The 17,432-nt window shown below is 45.6% G+C and overlaps 1 protein-coding gene across 1 annotated transcript in view; it reads right to left on the bottom strand.

The window, feature by feature from the left end:
- Window positions 1-12,154, bottom strand: part of plppr3b (phospholipid phosphatase related 3b) — a 25,216-nt gene extending 13,062 nt beyond the window's left edge. The window contains exons 1-6 of the mRNA XM_061736988.1: window positions 12,012-12,154; window positions 8,496-8,598; window positions 8,080-8,265; window positions 4,706-4,832; window positions 4,425-4,620; window positions 4,287-4,344 (exon numbers count right to left, since the gene is read on the bottom strand). Of these exons, the coding sequence (XP_061592972.1) occupies window positions 4,287-4,344; window positions 4,425-4,620; window positions 4,706-4,832; window positions 8,080-8,265; window positions 8,496-8,594 (666 nt within the window). The 5' untranslated portion in view covers window positions 8,595-8,598; window positions 12,012-12,154. The remainder of the gene's footprint in view (window positions 1-4,286; window positions 4,345-4,424; window positions 4,621-4,705; window positions 4,833-8,079; window positions 8,266-8,495; window positions 8,599-12,011) is intronic.
- Between the last annotated feature and the right edge of the window lie 5,278 nt (window positions 12,155-17,432).

Raw genomic sequence — 17,432 nt, 5'->3', positions numbered from 1 at the left:
CACCATCCCCAGAACTAACCATCATCCACGTGAACTGACCATCATCCCACAGAACTGACCACCAAACCCCAGAACTGACCATCATCCATGTGAACTGACCATCATCCATGTGAACTGACCATCATCCATGTGAACTGACCATCATCCATGTAAATGAGCCATCACCCCAACGAACTGACCATCATCCACTTGAACTGACCACTATCTCTCAGAACTGACCATCATCCAACACAACTGATCAAAATCTGACAAAACTGACCATCATCCCCCAGAACTGACCATTATCCACCTGAACTGACATTTATCCACCTGAACCGACCACCATTCGACACAACTAACCATCATCCATCGGAATTCCCCATCATTCCCTTGAACTGACCATCATCCAGCAGAAATAACCATCATCCAGTAGAACTGACCATCATCCAGCAGAAATAACCATCATCCAGTAGAACTGACCATCATCCAGCAGAAATAACCATCATCCAGTAGAACTGACCATCATCCATCAGAAATAACCATCGTCCATCAGAAATAACCATCATCCAGCAGAACTGACCATCATCCAGCAGAAATAACCATCATCCAGCAGAAATAACCATCATCCAGCAGAACTGACCATCATCCAGCAGAAATAACCATCATCCAGCAGAAATAACCATCATCCAGTAGAACTGACCATCATCCAGTAGAACTGACCATCATCCAGCAGAAATAACCATCATTCATCAGAAATAACCATCATCCAGCAGAACTGACCATCATCCAGCAGAACTGACCATCATCCAGCAGAACTGACCATCATCCAGTAGAACTGACCATCATCCAGCAGAAATAACCATCATCCAGCAGAACTGACCATCATCCAGCAGAACTGACCATCATCCAGTAGAACTGACCATCATCCAGCAGAAATAACCATCATCCAGCAGAACTGACCATCATCCAGCAGAACTGACCATCATCCAGTAGAAATAACCATCATCCAGTAGAACTGACCATCATCCATCAGAAATAACCATCGTCCATCAGAAATAACCATCATCCAGCAGAACTGACCATCATCCAGCAGAAATAACCATCATCCAGCAGAACTGACCATCATCCAGTAGAACTGACCATCATCCAGCAGAAATAACCATCATCCATCAGAAATAACCATCGTCCATCAGAAATAACCATCATCCAGTAGAACTGACCATCATCCAGCAGAAATAACCATCATCCAGCAGAAATAACCATCATCCAGCAGAAATAACCATCATCCAGTAGAACTGACCATCATCCATCAGAAATAACCATCGTCCATCAGAAATAACCATCATCCAGCAGAACTGACCATCATCCAGCAGAAATAACCATCGTCCATCAGAAATAACCATCATCCAGCAGAACTGACCATCATCCAGCAGAAATAACCATCATCCAGCAGAAATAACCATCATCCAGCAGAACTGACCATCATCCAGCAGAACTGACCATCATCCAGTAGAAATAACCATCATCCAGCAGAACTGACCATCATCCAGCAGAAATAACCATCATCCAGCAGAACTGACCATCATCCAGCAGAAATAACCATCATCCAGTAGAACTGACCATCATCCATCAGAAATAACCATCGTCCATCAGAAATAACCATCATCCAGCAGAACTGACCATCATCCAGCAGAAATAACCATCATCCAGCAGAACTGACCATCATCCAGCAGAAATAACCATCATCCAGCAGAACTGACCATCATCCAGCAGAAATAACCATCATCCAGCAGAACTGACCATCATCCAGCAGAAATAACCATCATCCAGTAGAACTGACCATCATCCAGTAGAACTGACCATCATCCAGCAGAAATAACCATCATCCAGTAGAACTGACCATCATCCAGTAGAACTGACCATCATCCAGCAGAAATAACCATCATCCATCAGAAATAACCATCGTCCATCAGAAATAACCATCATCCAGCAGAACTGACCATCATCCAGCAGAAATAACCATCATCCAGCAGAACTGACCATCATCAGCAGAAATAACCATCATCCAGCAGAAATAACCATCATCCAGTAGAACTGACCATCATCCATCAGAAATAACCATCGTCCATCAGAAATAACCATCATCCAGCAGAACTGACCATCGTCCATCAGAAATAACCATCATCCAGCAGAACTGACCATCATCCAGCAGAAATAACCATCATCCAGCAGAAATAACCATCATCCAGCAGAAATAACCATCATCCAGTAGAACTGACCATCATCCAGCAGAAATAACCATCATCCAGCAGAACTGACCATCATCCAGCAGAACTGACCATCATCCAGTAGAAATAACCATCATCCAGTAGAAATAACCATCATCCAGCAGAAATAACCATCATCCAGCAGAACTGACCATCATCCATCAGAAATAACCATCATCCAGCAGAACTGACCATCATCCAGTAGAAATAACCATCATCCAGCAGAACTGACCATCATTCAGCAGAAATAACCATCATCCAGCAGAACTGACCATCATCCAGCAGAAATAACCATCATCCAGCAGAAATAACCATCATCCAGCAGAAATAACCATCATCCAGTAGAACTGACCATCATCCATCAGAAATAACCATCGTCCATCAGAAATAACCATCATCCAGCAGAACTGACCATCATCCAGCAGAAATAACCATCATCCAGCAGAACTGACCATCATCCAGCAGAAATAACCATCATCCAGCAGAACTGACCATCATCCAGCAGAAATAACCATCATCCAGTAGAACTGACCATCATCCATCAGAAATAACCATCGTCCATCAGAAATAACCATCATCCAGCAGAACTGACCATCATCCAGCAGAAATAACCATCATCCAGCAGAACTGACCATCATCCAGCAGAAATAACCATCATCCAGCAGAACTGACCATCATCCAGCAGAAATAACCATCATCCAGCAGAACTGACCATCATCCAGCAGAAATAACCATCATCCAGTAGAACTGACCATCATCCAGTAGAACTGACCATCATCCAGCAGAAATAACCATCATCCAGTAGAACTGACCATCATCCAGTAGAACTGACCATCATCCAGCAGAAATAACCATCATCCATCAGAAATAACCATCGTCCATCAGAAATAACCATCATCCAGCAGAACTGACCATCATCCAGCAGAAATAACCATCATCCAGCAGAACTGACCATCATCAGCAGAAATAACCATCATCCAGCAGAAATAACCATCATCCAGTAGAACTGACCATCATCCATCAGAAATAACCATCGTCCATCAGAAATAACCATCATCCAGCAGAACTGACCATCGTCCATCAGAAATAACCATCATCCAGCAGAACTGACCATCATCCAGCAGAAATAACCATCATCCAGCAGAAATAACCATCATCCAGCAGAAATAACCATCATCCAGTAGAACTGACCATCATCCAGCAGAAATAACCATCATCCAGCAGAACTGACCATCATCCAGCAGAACTGACCATCATCCAGTAGAAATAACCATCATCCAGTAGAAATAACCATCATCCAGCAGAAATAACCATCATCCAGCAGAACTGACCATCATCCATCAGAAATAACCATCATCCAGCAGAACTGACCATCATCCAGTAGAAATAACCATCATCCAGCAGAACTGACCATCATTCAGCAGAAATAACCATCATCCAGCAGAACTGACCATCATCCATCAGAAATAACCATCATCCAGCAGAACTGACCATCATCCAGCAGAAATAACCATCATCCAGCAGAACTGACCATCATCCAGCAGAACTGACCATCATCCAGTAGAAATAACCATCATCCAGCAGAACTGACCATCATCCAGTAGAAATAACCATCATCCAGCAGAACTGACCATCATCCAGTAGAAATAACCATCATCCAGCAGAACTGACCATCATCCAGTAGAAATAACCATCATCCATCAGAAATAACCATCATCCAGCAGAAATAACCATCATCCAGTAGAACTGACCATCATCCAGTAGAAATAACCATCATCCATCAGAAATAACCATCATCCAGCAGAAATAACCATCATCCAGCAGAAATAACTATCATCCAGCATAACTGACCATCATCCAGTAGAACTGACCATCATTCAGCAGAACTGGTCAGTATGGTCTGGATCCAGACCCTGGTGGTCAGTAGAGGAACTGCAGGTCTGGATCAGACCCTGGTGGTCAGTAGAGGAACTGGAGATTCCTTCACATCATTTGTTTTACAAAACCAGATCTTCAACATAACAAAACAGCAACACTTACAGAAACATAAACTGCTGCAAAGGCCGACAGAGTTGCATGCTGGGAAGGGAACGTCCTCCTGTTAGGAAACACAAAATACAAATTGCTTATTACAAACTTCTTCTTAACAACAAGGCGAGCGTGGCGTGATTCAGGCACCTGGCTGCTGTGATGGCGTGCTGGTCGTGCCCCGAGCAGATGTCTTTGGTGATGTAAGCGTTTCTGTTGCATGACACGCCTGCCAGAGTGTAGTTGGGTTTACAGACGGTGAGGAAGAAGGGGGCGTGGTAACCCGTGGACAGCTGGATGATGTCAGTGAGCAGCGCCGTAGCACACAGCCCGAATACATGCACACCTGTGTCGACAGACAGGGGTCATTCCACGTAAGGACAAGTGAGGGGGGGGACAGGGAAGGGGTCAACAGGTGTGTGCCTCCGTACCTACGAAGCGGACCGTCCTCCTCAGGAAGGAGTTGAAGCTGCAGCCTCCAGCCATGATGCTGCCTTCAGCTCTGCGGAGCTTGAGACGGGACTGAAGACAGTAGATGAATCCTTCCACCAGCATGATCTGGCAACAAAAACACACCAACCCCACATGACTTAGCTGAGGCTAGCTGAGTTAGCTGAGGCTAGCTGTGCAAGCCATAGCTGGTAAGTGGTAACTTGCAGTAACTATGAACTATGAACCTATTATGAAAAACAGGTTTTCTCTTGCTTTAACATATATAAAGTGGTCTCCCCTCAGCCTGCCAACTCAGACAAGGAGGAAAGCAACCAAATTCTGCAGTGTCTGTACAGCCGCCCGGATGAGCCGTCCAGTGTGATGTGGATCTACGAGCCAATAAGATTCTGCTCCCTTTCGTTAAGCAACAAAAATTCAAACCACGCCCACAACTAAACGGCGCGTCCTTCATAACTGCATGCGAGCGTCCGACTATCATAGCACTGCGTGACATCGGACACTCTCTGTCCATCTCCCTCCAGCATCTGCCACTTTATTGAGGTTTTTGTAGTGAAATGAGGAGGAATCATAGAGATAACTTCTCATTTCAACTAACTGGATCAGCCGTTCCTCATCATGACTGTTTCCTACAGCGCTTTCAACCGGCTTTCAACGCGAGCGACAGGAAGAGAATAGAAGCAGGGTGTCCGACAAATGTTCAGCTCTAAACGGCGCGCCGCGTCGTGCTGCGCAGCACTGCGTTGCTGCGGCCAGTTAGGACAGTCCAATAGAAAATAAAGCAATGGAATTGATTTTGTCGCTGACGCTCGCTCGCATTGCATGCAGTTATGACACAGTGTTTTTTGGTAGTGGTGTATCGCGTCATTCAGGCAGCCAATCAGCACAGAGCCTCATTATCATAGCCCCGCCCACTCAGAATCCTGCATAGATAATGAGGTTAGAGAATGGGAAGATAAAGACATGGCTCAGAGGCTGAATTTCTCATTTATTTAGCAAAAACAATCAAAAGCTTGTTTTTAAGACATTCAAGGCCTGTTTAAAATAGGTATTAGATGCCATAATAGGTCCCCTTTAAAATTGTTTGAAAAAGTTTGTTCTTTCCAATGGTTCCTGTTTTCCTCCTACTCTAAGCGTCATCGTGCGGCTCACGCTCAAGCTATGTCAGATAGCTAGGTTCGTCTAGCTAGCTCAACTTAAATTTGACTCTCAGAATGGAAAAAAAATTGTCTGTTTTCTTCTTAAAGTGTAACAGACTGAAGTGTTACTAGGATCCTCTTAAAGGTTTATTGAGGAGGGGCCCCACACCAGCTCCCAGACCGGGAGAAGAGGCCCTGCTCCCCACAGAGTTCTCCCTAAATTAAGTTACAATAATGATAACAAATGGAAACTGAATGCGTACATGTTTTACAGTAGTTATTCAATTCAACACAAGAAAGTAAATTGGTGTGGTAAAAGTCAGGTGGACCAGGTGATATTGATTTATTCAGCGGCAGAACATTTTCTTCCATTTCTCTCACTTTTATGTCTTTTCTGCTGTGGTGGCAGTGAGAGTAAGAGCATCACAACTCCAGGTGAAACCGTCAGTGGATTGAGTATTAGTGTTGTAATTGTGAATATTGATTTCCCCTCTTTCATTTGATTATTGATCTGTCTTTTCAATGTCTATGACTCTTTATTTGTGGACGAGCAGTGGATGAAGCTGTGAAGACGAGGACTGTTTTAATTAATTTTATCCGTGACTCCAAGTCGCCCGTCAGATGAGGACTAAAAAAGACCTTTGTGGCTCCAACGCAGCCACCAACCATCCGTCATGTTTCACGGGGAGGAGGACGTCTCCGAACTCAACAGTAACTTGTGAAGGAGTAATGATTGGACTTGTATATAAATACGCATGTTTACACATAAATTAATTGTACAACTGCATTAATTTAATCTAAGACTTAAATCTGACGGATGTTTGGAGCGGTGGTTCTCAGACGACGTGTAAATGTGTTTAGGTTGCGGGCCGCTCGGTGGCGCAGTGGGTTAAGCAGCAGCTCATATACTGAGGCTACAGTCCTCCTGCAGCGGTCGCAGGTTCCAATCCCGGCCTGCGCACCTTTGCTGCATGTCATCCCCGATCTCTCTCTCTACCCCTTTCATATCTGCAGCTTGAATAAAGGGCCACTAGAGCCCAAAAAAAAAAAAATGTGTTTAGGTTGCATCATTAATCGATCAGCGTTTGACATTTCAGATGAAGGGACCTGGAATGGTTGCTGTTTGTGTCTCTGCCTTTTCTCGTGTCTGTTTCTTTGTTTTTTCTCTTACAGATTTCAAAGGCTTGTGTACCCGTTGTGCGTTTCCCTGTGTTTTTGTCGTTTCAGACTAGCAGCGGATGTCACCCCTCATATATTAAAATTATAACAATTAAAATTTTAATGTTTTTACCAACTTGGTATTAAGCATTAATATATGTGCAGACAAAAAAAAAGATTAAATAAGACTTGGAACTTGCAACGTTGAAAAACTAAACATGTATTAACGTGCCATCAGTTTATGATGTGTATAACACCTGTCTGACATCGTGTGAAACATATTTCACAGCCTCCATAATCCACATTTTATTGCTTTACAATGAAGTTTAGTCTAGTTGCTAAAAATACAGCCAGAAGTTATTTATACTTGAGTTTTTGTTCTCTCTGGTAGCTTCATGTGGAGGCTGTAAAAAATATTGCTCTACTTTGTGGGTTGACATATTTCGAACCTTATTTAGAGCTTTTAATACCCAGTAGTGTGGTGACACTTTTTATTCTTTTTTTTTTTTTTTGCTCTGTCTTATGATTGTATAATATATTTCTGTATGTTTTATTCTGTAAAGCACTTTGGCTCACTTAGTGGTGGCTGTAAAGTGCTATATAACTAAAGTACATTTACATTTACATTAGGGCTGGGCGATTTTGGACAAAAATAAAATCCAGATTTTTTTCTCTGAAAACCCGATTTTCGATTTCGATTTCGATTTTTTTGGTAAAACTACAAAAGACAATGGAATAAATTGTTTCAAAGATTTTATCTTTATTTTTAAAGAAAAATAGCAAACAAATTTCCCTATTGGGAATGAAGTGCAATTGAAAGATACTGTAAATCCTCCTTGAGTTTAGTAAAGTGACAACATTTACAATTTTCTTGACCAAACAAGACTAGACGCATGCAGCCAGCTGCAAAAAAGGAAAATCGATTTTCCGATTTTCTTTTTTTTAACATCGTCTTGATTAATAAATCCGATTTAGATTTAAAATCGATTAATCGCACAGCCCTAATTTACATATAAATAAAATCAAATTGAATTGAATTGAATGGAAGTGGGGGTTACCGAGGCGGCGGGGCCGGCGAAGGCGAGGCTCAGCAGCATCAGCAGGGGGATCAGCTCGTCCCCGCCGTCCACGTACGGCATGCTGAGGTCCCGGTCGTGGCAGCGGAAGCCCACCTGAGCGGGCCGCACCACGTCGGTCAGCTCCAGGAAGTAGAGAGACACCATGGACGACGCCACGATGGGCAGCTGCGGCGGACCAGGACATCCACATGTGCACCAACAACAGGACAGAAACGTACGCGTGAAGCAAACGTGCCTGAAGAAGCAGAAACTACAACCTGAGAGTTTTATTCAGCAGGATTTTAATTTATGTGTTTAATGCATCTAAAAATGTCGGCTAAAGAAGTGAAAGTATATCAGACACTTGGTGTGTTTTGGGCGGATGAAGTATTGAAGTGGTGTGTTTTGTTTCTCACCTCCACGAAGTAGAAGCACGGCAGCAGGGTCAGGCTGTCCTTCGCCGGTTTCTTCTTCATCTTGTCTGAAGAGGAAAAGCTTGTCATCATCATCCTCATCCACCTGCAACACACAGCAGCGTCACCATAGCAACCAGAGGTCATGTGATCCCTGCTGACAGTTCTGGATGTTTTAACAACTTCAAACATTACAAACACCTGCGCTGTTCCCCACCTGCTCCAGAGGGCCCACACCTGCCCCAGAGGCCCCACACCTGCTCCAGAGGGCCCACACCTGCCCCAGAGGGCCCACACCTGCTCCAGAGGCCCCACACCTGCTCCGGAGGGGCCCACACCTGCTCCAGAGGGCCCCACACCTGCTCCAGAGAGGCCCACACCTGCTCCGGAGGGGCCCACACCTGCTCCAGAGGGCCCACACCTGCTCCGGAGGGGCCCACACCCGCGCTGTGTTCTCCACCTGCTCCAGAGGGCCCACACCTGCTCCAGAGGGGCCACACCTGCTCAAGAGGGGGCCCACACCTGCTCCAGAGGCCCCACACCTGCTCTAGAGGGGCCACACCTGCTCAAGAGGGGGCCCACACCTGCTCCGGAGGGGCCACACCTGCTCTAGAGGGGCCACACCTGCTCAAGAGGGGGCCCACACCTGCTCCAGAGGGGCCACACCTGCTCAAGAGGGGGCCCACACCTGCTCCAGAGGCCCCACACCTGCTCTAGAGGGGCCACACCTGCTCAAGAGGGGGCCCACACCTGCTCCAGAGGGGCCACACCTGCTCAAGAGGGCCCACACCTGCTCCAGAGGGCCCACATCTGCAACAAAGGCCCCACCTGCTCCAGAGGGCCCACACCTGCTCCAGAGGGCCCACACCTGCTCCAGAGGCCCCACACCTGCTCCAGAGGGGCCCACACCTGCTCCAGAGGGCCCACACCTGCTCCAGAGGCCCCACACCTGCTCCAGAGGCCCCACACCTGCTCCAGAGGGCCCACACCTGCTCCAGAGGGCCCACACCTGCTCCAGAGGCCCCACACCTGCTCCAGAGGCCCCACACCTGCTCCAGAGGGCCCACACCTGCTCCAGAGGTCCCACACCTGCTCCAGAGGGGCCCACACCTGCTCCAGAGAGGCCCACACCTGCTCCAGAGGTCCCACACCTGCTCCAGAGGGGCCCACACCTGCTCCAGAGAGGCCCACACCTGCTCCAGAGGGCCCACACCTGCTCCAGAGAGGCCCACACCTGCTCCAGAGAGGCCCACACCTGCTCCAGAGGGGCCCACACCTGCTCCAGAGGGCCCACACCTGCTCCAGAGGGCCCACACCTGCTCCAGAGGGGCCCACACCTGCTCCAGAGAGGCCCACACCTGCTCCAGAGGGCCCACACCTGCTCCAGAGGGCCCACACCTGCTCTGGAGGGGCCCCACACCTGCGCTGGGGCCAGTGGAAGGCCGTTACATTGAACACAGGATTGGCAGAAAATCAGACATCTTCTCATTCAGATCTTCTGGTTTTGACCCATGTCCCAGGGTGTCCCAGGGTGTCCCATCCTGCACCTTTCCTGGCCTGATCCTGGGGTCAGACGACTCCAGGATGAACAGGTGTTTGGAGGGGGCCAGGTCTCACACCTGTTTTTGGATCTGAAGCTTCAAACCAACCACAGAAATCGTTGAGCGTGTCTGGTAGAGAAGCATCACTGTCCTCCGTCTTCTGTCTGGTTTTATAATCCGCCAGCGCATGGATCCTCCACCACACCCGTCATCCATCTGGTGTCCCTGGTTTCTCGGAGACGGTCCTATATTTTCCCACATATGTGTGTCTTAGTACGTGCTGCTCCTGCCGGGCTGCATCCAGTCATCCAGGGCTTCGTGAAGGTCTTAGTCCAGGAAGTTCTCCCCACTACCGTCAACATGCACGCCCTGCGTGAACCTGGGAAGACCAGCCTTTAAATCCCCACAAGACTGCCTGGATGCTTAGGCCACGTTTACACGTAGCCGGGTATTTACAAAAACGGATATTTCCCCCTCTACGTTTTGAAAAAATACCATCATTTACACAAACCTGCATAAATAGCTGTTACGGTGCTATGAGCAGCCAAACCTACAGGGGGCAGTGTAACGAGAAGATAAAGTCATGCTAGCCAATCAGAATCCTGGAAAAAAAACATCAACAAATGACACGAGTAACTTCCAGTTACTTCCAAGATGAACGAGAGTCTTTCGTTTGGAGTTACTTTTAAGTGTAACGTTAGAATATAAAACAAGTAAAATACAAGAAAATATTGACGTGGCCAAACAAATTGTAAACACGGGTCGCACACATGACGCTGGTGACGTTTCTGTCTCATAATGTGACGTTCTGAAGCCTAAATGTCCGTTTCTCTCTATTTACAAGTAAACGTGAAGACGGAGTTTTTGCAAATCTCCACTTTGACCGGAGTTTTCAGAAATTATGGTTTTTGGAGACTTTGAGCTTCGTTTTCGTGTAAACGAACGGCCAAAACACATGAAAACACCACGTTTTTTTGCCACGTGTAAACGGGGCCTTAGACAGGAGTTCAGATATGGCATCATATATGTAGGATCTGCTGGACCAGGAACTGCAGGACCAGGACCTGCTGGACCAGGACCTGCTGGACCAGGACCTGCTGGACCAGGACCTGCTGGACCAGGACCTGCTGGACCAGGACCTGCTGGACCAGGACCTGCAGGACCAGGACCTGCAGGACCAGGACCTGCAGGACCAGGACCTGCAGGACCAGGACCTGCTGGACCAGGACCTGCTGGACCAGGACCTGCTGGACCAGGACCTGCTGGACCAGGACCTGCAGGACCAGGACCTGCAGGACCAGGACCTGCAGGACCAGGACCTGCAGGACCAGGACCTGCTGGACCAGGACCTGCAGGACCAGGACCTGCAGGACCAGGACCTGCAGGACCAGGACCTGCTGGACCAGGACCTGCTGGACCAGGACCTACAGGACCAGGACCTGCTGGACCAGGACCAGCTGGACCAGGACCAGCTGGACCAGGACCAGCTGGACCAGGACCAGCTGGACCAGGACCTGCTGCTGATGCTGGATCTCTTGGAGACATGTTCATGCGACGATGCAGCTGCCTGTTTTATGTATTTATTTTTTTATTTAAAACCAATTGTGGCGGTTGGAAGTGATACAGATTGGTCCTGCCAATGATGAGAGGAAGAGGAGCTGCTTCATCATGACCGACACACAGATGTGCAGATGTGCAGACGGACAGATGTTCAGATGTGCAGACAGACAGATGGACAGATGTTCAAACACACTGATGTTCACACACACTCATGTGCAGACAGACAGGTGTGGACTGCAGGACTGCAGTCACGTGACTGCAGCTCGGTTCGGAGCATCGTTCAGGTTCTGATGCATCCATGCAGCACGAGCACACACACACACACACACACACACACACACACACACACACACACACACACACACACACACACACACACACACACACACACACACACACACACACTGAGCACGCTCACCTCGGAGCGCAAACCCGCGCTGCCGCAGTAGAACCGAACCGCTGCAGAACCGACACGTCCCGGCTCAGCCCGGCCCGGCTCGGTGCTGCTACAGTGTAAATGCGGCCCGGCTTCGGTCCGGTTCAGGTCCCGTTCAGGTCCCGTTCAGGTCCCGTTCCCCTGATCCGAAACCTGCAGACGTTTATCCGTCTCGTGGAAGATGAACCACTGCTGCGTGAGAGAGAGAGGGAGGGAGAGAGATAGAGAGAGAGAGAGGGAGAGAGAGAGAGAGGGAGATAGATGGGGAGGGAGAGAAGGAGATAATAGTAGAGAGGGAGAGAGAGAGAGAGAGAATGAGAAAAACAGAGGGAGGGAGAGAGAGAGAGAGAGAGAGAGGGGGAATGAGAAAAACAGAGGGAGAGAGAGAGAGAGAGAGGGGGAATGACAAAAAGAGTGTGAAGGAGAGAGGGAGGGAGAGAAGGAGATGATAGTAGAGAGGGAGAGAGCGGATGATAGGGAGAGAGAAGGTGGCAGAGAGAGCATGCAGATGAATGGAGTCTCCATCCAGGGCCGTTCCCAGCTTTTAGGGGGGTCTGCCTGGGAACCTCTTCAGTAAAACTTCAGCGATGGAGGATTTCAGACCTGATCCTGCTGGCATCTTATGGCCCTTTTCCCCTAGTACCTACTCAGCGCAAATCCACTCGCCTTGCCCTCATTTCGTTTCAATACCCAGATCAGAAGTAGGAGTTTGGAGTGAAGCTGCTGTGACGTAAAGTTACAAATGAGTTAAAAAATGCTAAAAAATTAGATAGTTAAAAAGTTAAAAAATGAAAGTGAGAGAAGCTTCAAGCGGCAACACTTTTTTTTGTTCTGCTGAAAAGTCAGCTGGAGCCGTGAGCAGCTATGAAGAGACAGAGCTCCTGGTAGATCTGGTCGTTCCTTATCTCCGTCTAGATCCCTTTTTAATTCTCTCCTCAGCACCAGGTTTATGAACATCTGCAAGGGTGAAACTTTCGTTTCAGAGGTGGGGGACACAAGTAGGAACGGCAAATTTGTGCGTGTAGCTGTAGCGTGGATGTGCAGTGTGGCTTTGTAAGACTATGTGTGTGTGAATGCGAACAATCAAACAATTTTAATATGCATTTACTTTTTTAGAAATTTTACATTTTTTTTTTTTTGCCCGTTTTGGGAAAATGCTGGGTCTGCATTCTTGGCCAGGCTTGATTTTTCATTTTCAAAAGCTTGGGAACAGAAAACACATAGGATTCCATTGACTCCTCCTTGTTTATAATGTTGAGCCAAGGAAACTCACAGCACCACTTCTCTTGATCTTAAGGTTTTGTTGCTGAGATGCTGTTCTACAATCACTTTTGGGCTAACATGTTTGGGTTCCTGCTTGCCTGCACTTATTATTATTATTATATTTCTTTATTTGGTATGGACATCACAATAACATAGGACAAACCAAATGCACTGTTTGAGTGTTTTAGCATACATGCTAATTTGCAACACTTGTCCACAGGAGGCTTTTTAAAAAAATAATATAAATACAATACAATAAGATATACAATAAAATTAGAGGATGACATAAGATCTAAAGCAAAGACAACATTCAAGAGCAGAACCAGACCTGACCTATTCATGTAGGCACTGTTGTTTTGACTTGAGCCATAGTTTGAGTCCTCTGTTAAAAATATTGCCACACGTTTCTAATTTTAAATTAGTCGGTAAAGAATTCCAGAGTTTTGCACCCTTCACAGAAAAAACCGACTCACCAAAAGAGGTCTTATAATTTGGGATACGACAATCACCATTGGTGCAGGCCCGTGTGGTTACTCTACCAGAGCTCTGATGCCTAATAACGACTTCAGAGAACAGGGGTGAAACATGATTATATAAACATTTAAAAACCAGTTTAAGACTACTAAAATTCACAAAGTTTTCAAAAGTTAAAAGGTTGTGTTTTCTTAAAATTTCACAGTGGTGCCATCTCATAGGTTTCTGATCCATAATTTTTATTGCCTGCTTGTATAATGATGTTATAGGTTTTAGAGTTGTTTGAGAGGCAAATGACCATGATGTGATGCAATATGACAGATGTGAAAAGATCATTGCATGCATGTATAATCGAGCAGTTTGACATGACAAATTCCTTCGAATATAACGAAATAAATTTAGATTTGGTTTGACCTTCTTGGAAATTTGCTTAACCTGACTGTTGAATTTTAAATTCTTGTCCAGAATATTGCCTAGGTACTTGACTTCGGTCACTACATCAATTTTTTCCTGGTCGATCCATACCTCAAATATGTCATTAGCAGCCCTATCACGTATAGAGAAACACATGGAGACAGTTTTCTTTACATTAAGAGTTAAATATGACAGCTCAAGCCATTTATGAATATTTAGTAGTGCCTGTGTCAGCTGCTCGCCTGCCAAGCTTGGTGTTTTTGCGGACACGTAGATGACAGTGTCATCAGCATACATCTGGCAGTTGACACGCGGACAGCAGTTTGGTAAGTCATTAATGTACATGGAAAATAACAGTGGTCCGAGTACAGACCCTTGTGGTACTCCCATGCTGTTGGTATGCAGGCTTGACTTCACCCCATTGACCCTGACACATTGTTGTCTCCCCTCCAGGTAAGACTTAAACCACTGCAGAGCTTCTGGTGACATTTTGAATTGATTTAACTTACTCAGTAGGATGCTATGGTTAACAGTATCAAAGGCCTTTTTTAGATCCAAGAACACTGCCCCCACAACAAGTCCTTTATCCAGTAGACCTTTGACTCTTTCAAGCAAATAGCAATTAGCTGTTTCTGTGGAGTATTTTTGTCTAAATCCAAATTGCTGTGAGTAAAGCAATTGGTTAGACTCTAAATGTTCCATCAATTGCTCAGCTACAATTTTCTCCAGGACTTTTGATATTACAGGGAGGATAGCAATAGGCCTATAGTTACTTGCTATCTCCTTGTCTCCTGATTTATAGACCGGAGTAATTATTGCAGTTTTCCATCTGTCTGGAAATGATTTTGTTTTTATTGACAGGTTTACTAAATAAGTAATTGGCTCCAGCAGACAATTCAGATACTTCTTGATTAAGACAGCATGTAGATTATGAATGTCCTTTGACATGGAGTTACTCATGTTCACAATTACTTTTTTAACTTTATCCTGAGACACTTCTTTGATATGAAAAGACTCAGAATGAATCTGATTCACTTCTTTAGAGTTTGACTCAATAGTTTTAAAATGACTTGCCAGTTCTGTTACAGACTCAATAAAAAAGTGGTTAAAAACATTTGCAATGGTCTCATTACTGTAAATGGGCTCATTACAAACCTTAAGACAGTTTATTTTAGGATGCTTTTGCGTACTGGAATTGGTTAATCTGTTTATGTGTTGCCATAGTTTAGAGCTACAGCCATTGGCCTCTTCAATGAGTTTGGAGAAATAATTAGTCTTGGCCTTCCGCAACTCAGACACCACTTTATTCCTCAAGCTAGTATACATGAGATGGTCAGTGTTGTTTTTTGTTATTAAGGATCTTTTCAGAGCAAGATCTCGTTTTTTAATGATTTGAAGTATATCATTATTAAACCATGGAAGAGAGTATTTTTTGGGTTTACTTCTCCAGGTTTTTGTGTATTTATTTATTAGATTGCTTAAAGTAGAGGTAGCGCTTTTGACACTATAATTTAGATCTGGCTCTTTAGTTACTTTTTCCCAGTTGATTTTCTTCAGATCATGTTCAAAGTTAGCTATTTTTGATTTGGGAATTCCTGTTGTTAAAATGGAATTTTCCATTTTGTTATGATGAACTAGACGTTTTTTAGTTAGCTTTCTTACAATCAGTGTCATATTATGGTCTGAAAGTCCAGTAATAAGATTATATGTTTTTGTTATTCTTTCTGGCCTATTTGTAAAAATCAAATCTAAAAGAGTTTCACTGTTTCTAGTAATTCGAGTGGGTCTATCTATGAGCTGTTCATATTTAAATTTCTCTGTAATTGATTTTAATTTTGATCTACCACGTTTTTCCAGCCAGTTGATGTTAAAGTCCCCAAACAACATACATTCATAACCATTGTCAATAGAGAGAAGAGTCTTCAGTTCATTATAGAAATTGACATCATGAGATGGAGGATTATAAACCACAACTATATTAAATTTCATGTTTGCGGAGAGAATTACATTCAGTCCCAAGCATTCCAAGTTCACATTCAGTTCAAGCTCAGAGCATTTGAAATGCTCCCTAATATAAATTACAACGCCCCCCCCTCTACCCATCCTGTCTTTCCTGTAACATGAGTATCCTGGTATATTAACTAAATCAGTGGGTACATTACAATTCAACCAGCTTTCAGATATACACAGAAAATCCAAGTTAGAATCAATAAGTAAATTCTGTATCTGATCTATTTTTGGCAGTATGCTTCTGATATTTATATGTCCTCCAAGTATTCCTTTGGGTTTGTTTTCAGAGTTCCAGATGACTTTGGCATTATTTACAGTTTGAAAGAGTTTTAACTGTCTTTGTTTTAATGTTGCATGATTGCATGAATGTCCTTTTATCCTCGCGGGACTCCGTCCGTGTTGACACCCGTCCGCTGTCCCAGTCTGATCACCGCAAAGGTGACAGTCCACAACCGGCAAACTGTGTAAACAAATGCGACCCGCAGAACTCACCCGAGTGTCAGTGCCAGCAGTCCGGGACTGTCCACGCACCACTGCCGCCGAGGCATCTGCAAGCACTGGGCAACCCAGCCCTGCACCTGCCCCCGGAGGCAGCCCCAGCTGCTGTGCCGGTCCAGCGGGCTCACGCAGGGCACCTGTGGACCCACGCCAGCCCGGCGTGCCTGCCCCAGTGATGGCGCCCTTACCAGTCAGCCCACCATCCTTTCGACCTCCAAAAACAGCGCACTCCTCGGTTCCATCGAGACAGAAGCCATCCGCCACCGGAGCCAGGATGAGTTGCGTCAGTGTCGTAGATGTTGTTAGGGATTGGAGGGATTCAGTCACTACAGATGGTTCTGTCTGTGTTGGGATGATGTGCTGCTCTGTTGAGTTGGGCACCGGATGAAAAATGGGCCCGGGGTTTAGATGGACATCCCCCGATAATAGTAACAGTAGTAGAAGTATTTTGGATGAAAGCAAGCTGTTGTTCTTCCGCCTGAATGTAGTTTTGACTGCTGGCCTGAGATCATGAGCTCGGCCATCCTTAAGAATCCTTGTGAAGACTGCAACATAACCAAATCCCAAAAAATTCTGTTGAGTCTTTTCAGATAAAATGCCCAGTGGATCAGCGCTGGTATTATGAGGATCTTGCGCTTTTGCGGTCAGTGTCCCCGGCGTATTGCAGGTAGATAAGACAGGTAGTAGTACCAAATAAATGCACACGAGTTGATACAGGCCGGCGTTGCTGTGTTCATGTTTGCC

This window comes from Cololabis saira, chromosome 13 (genome assembly GCF_033807715.1).
Source record: "Cololabis saira isolate AMF1-May2022 chromosome 13, fColSai1.1, whole genome shotgun sequence".
NCBI lineage: Eukaryota > Metazoa > Chordata > Actinopteri > Beloniformes > Belonidae > Cololabis > Cololabis saira.
Note: the sequence above shows the minus strand (reverse complement) of the source record. Positions and strands in the feature narration are given on the sequence as shown.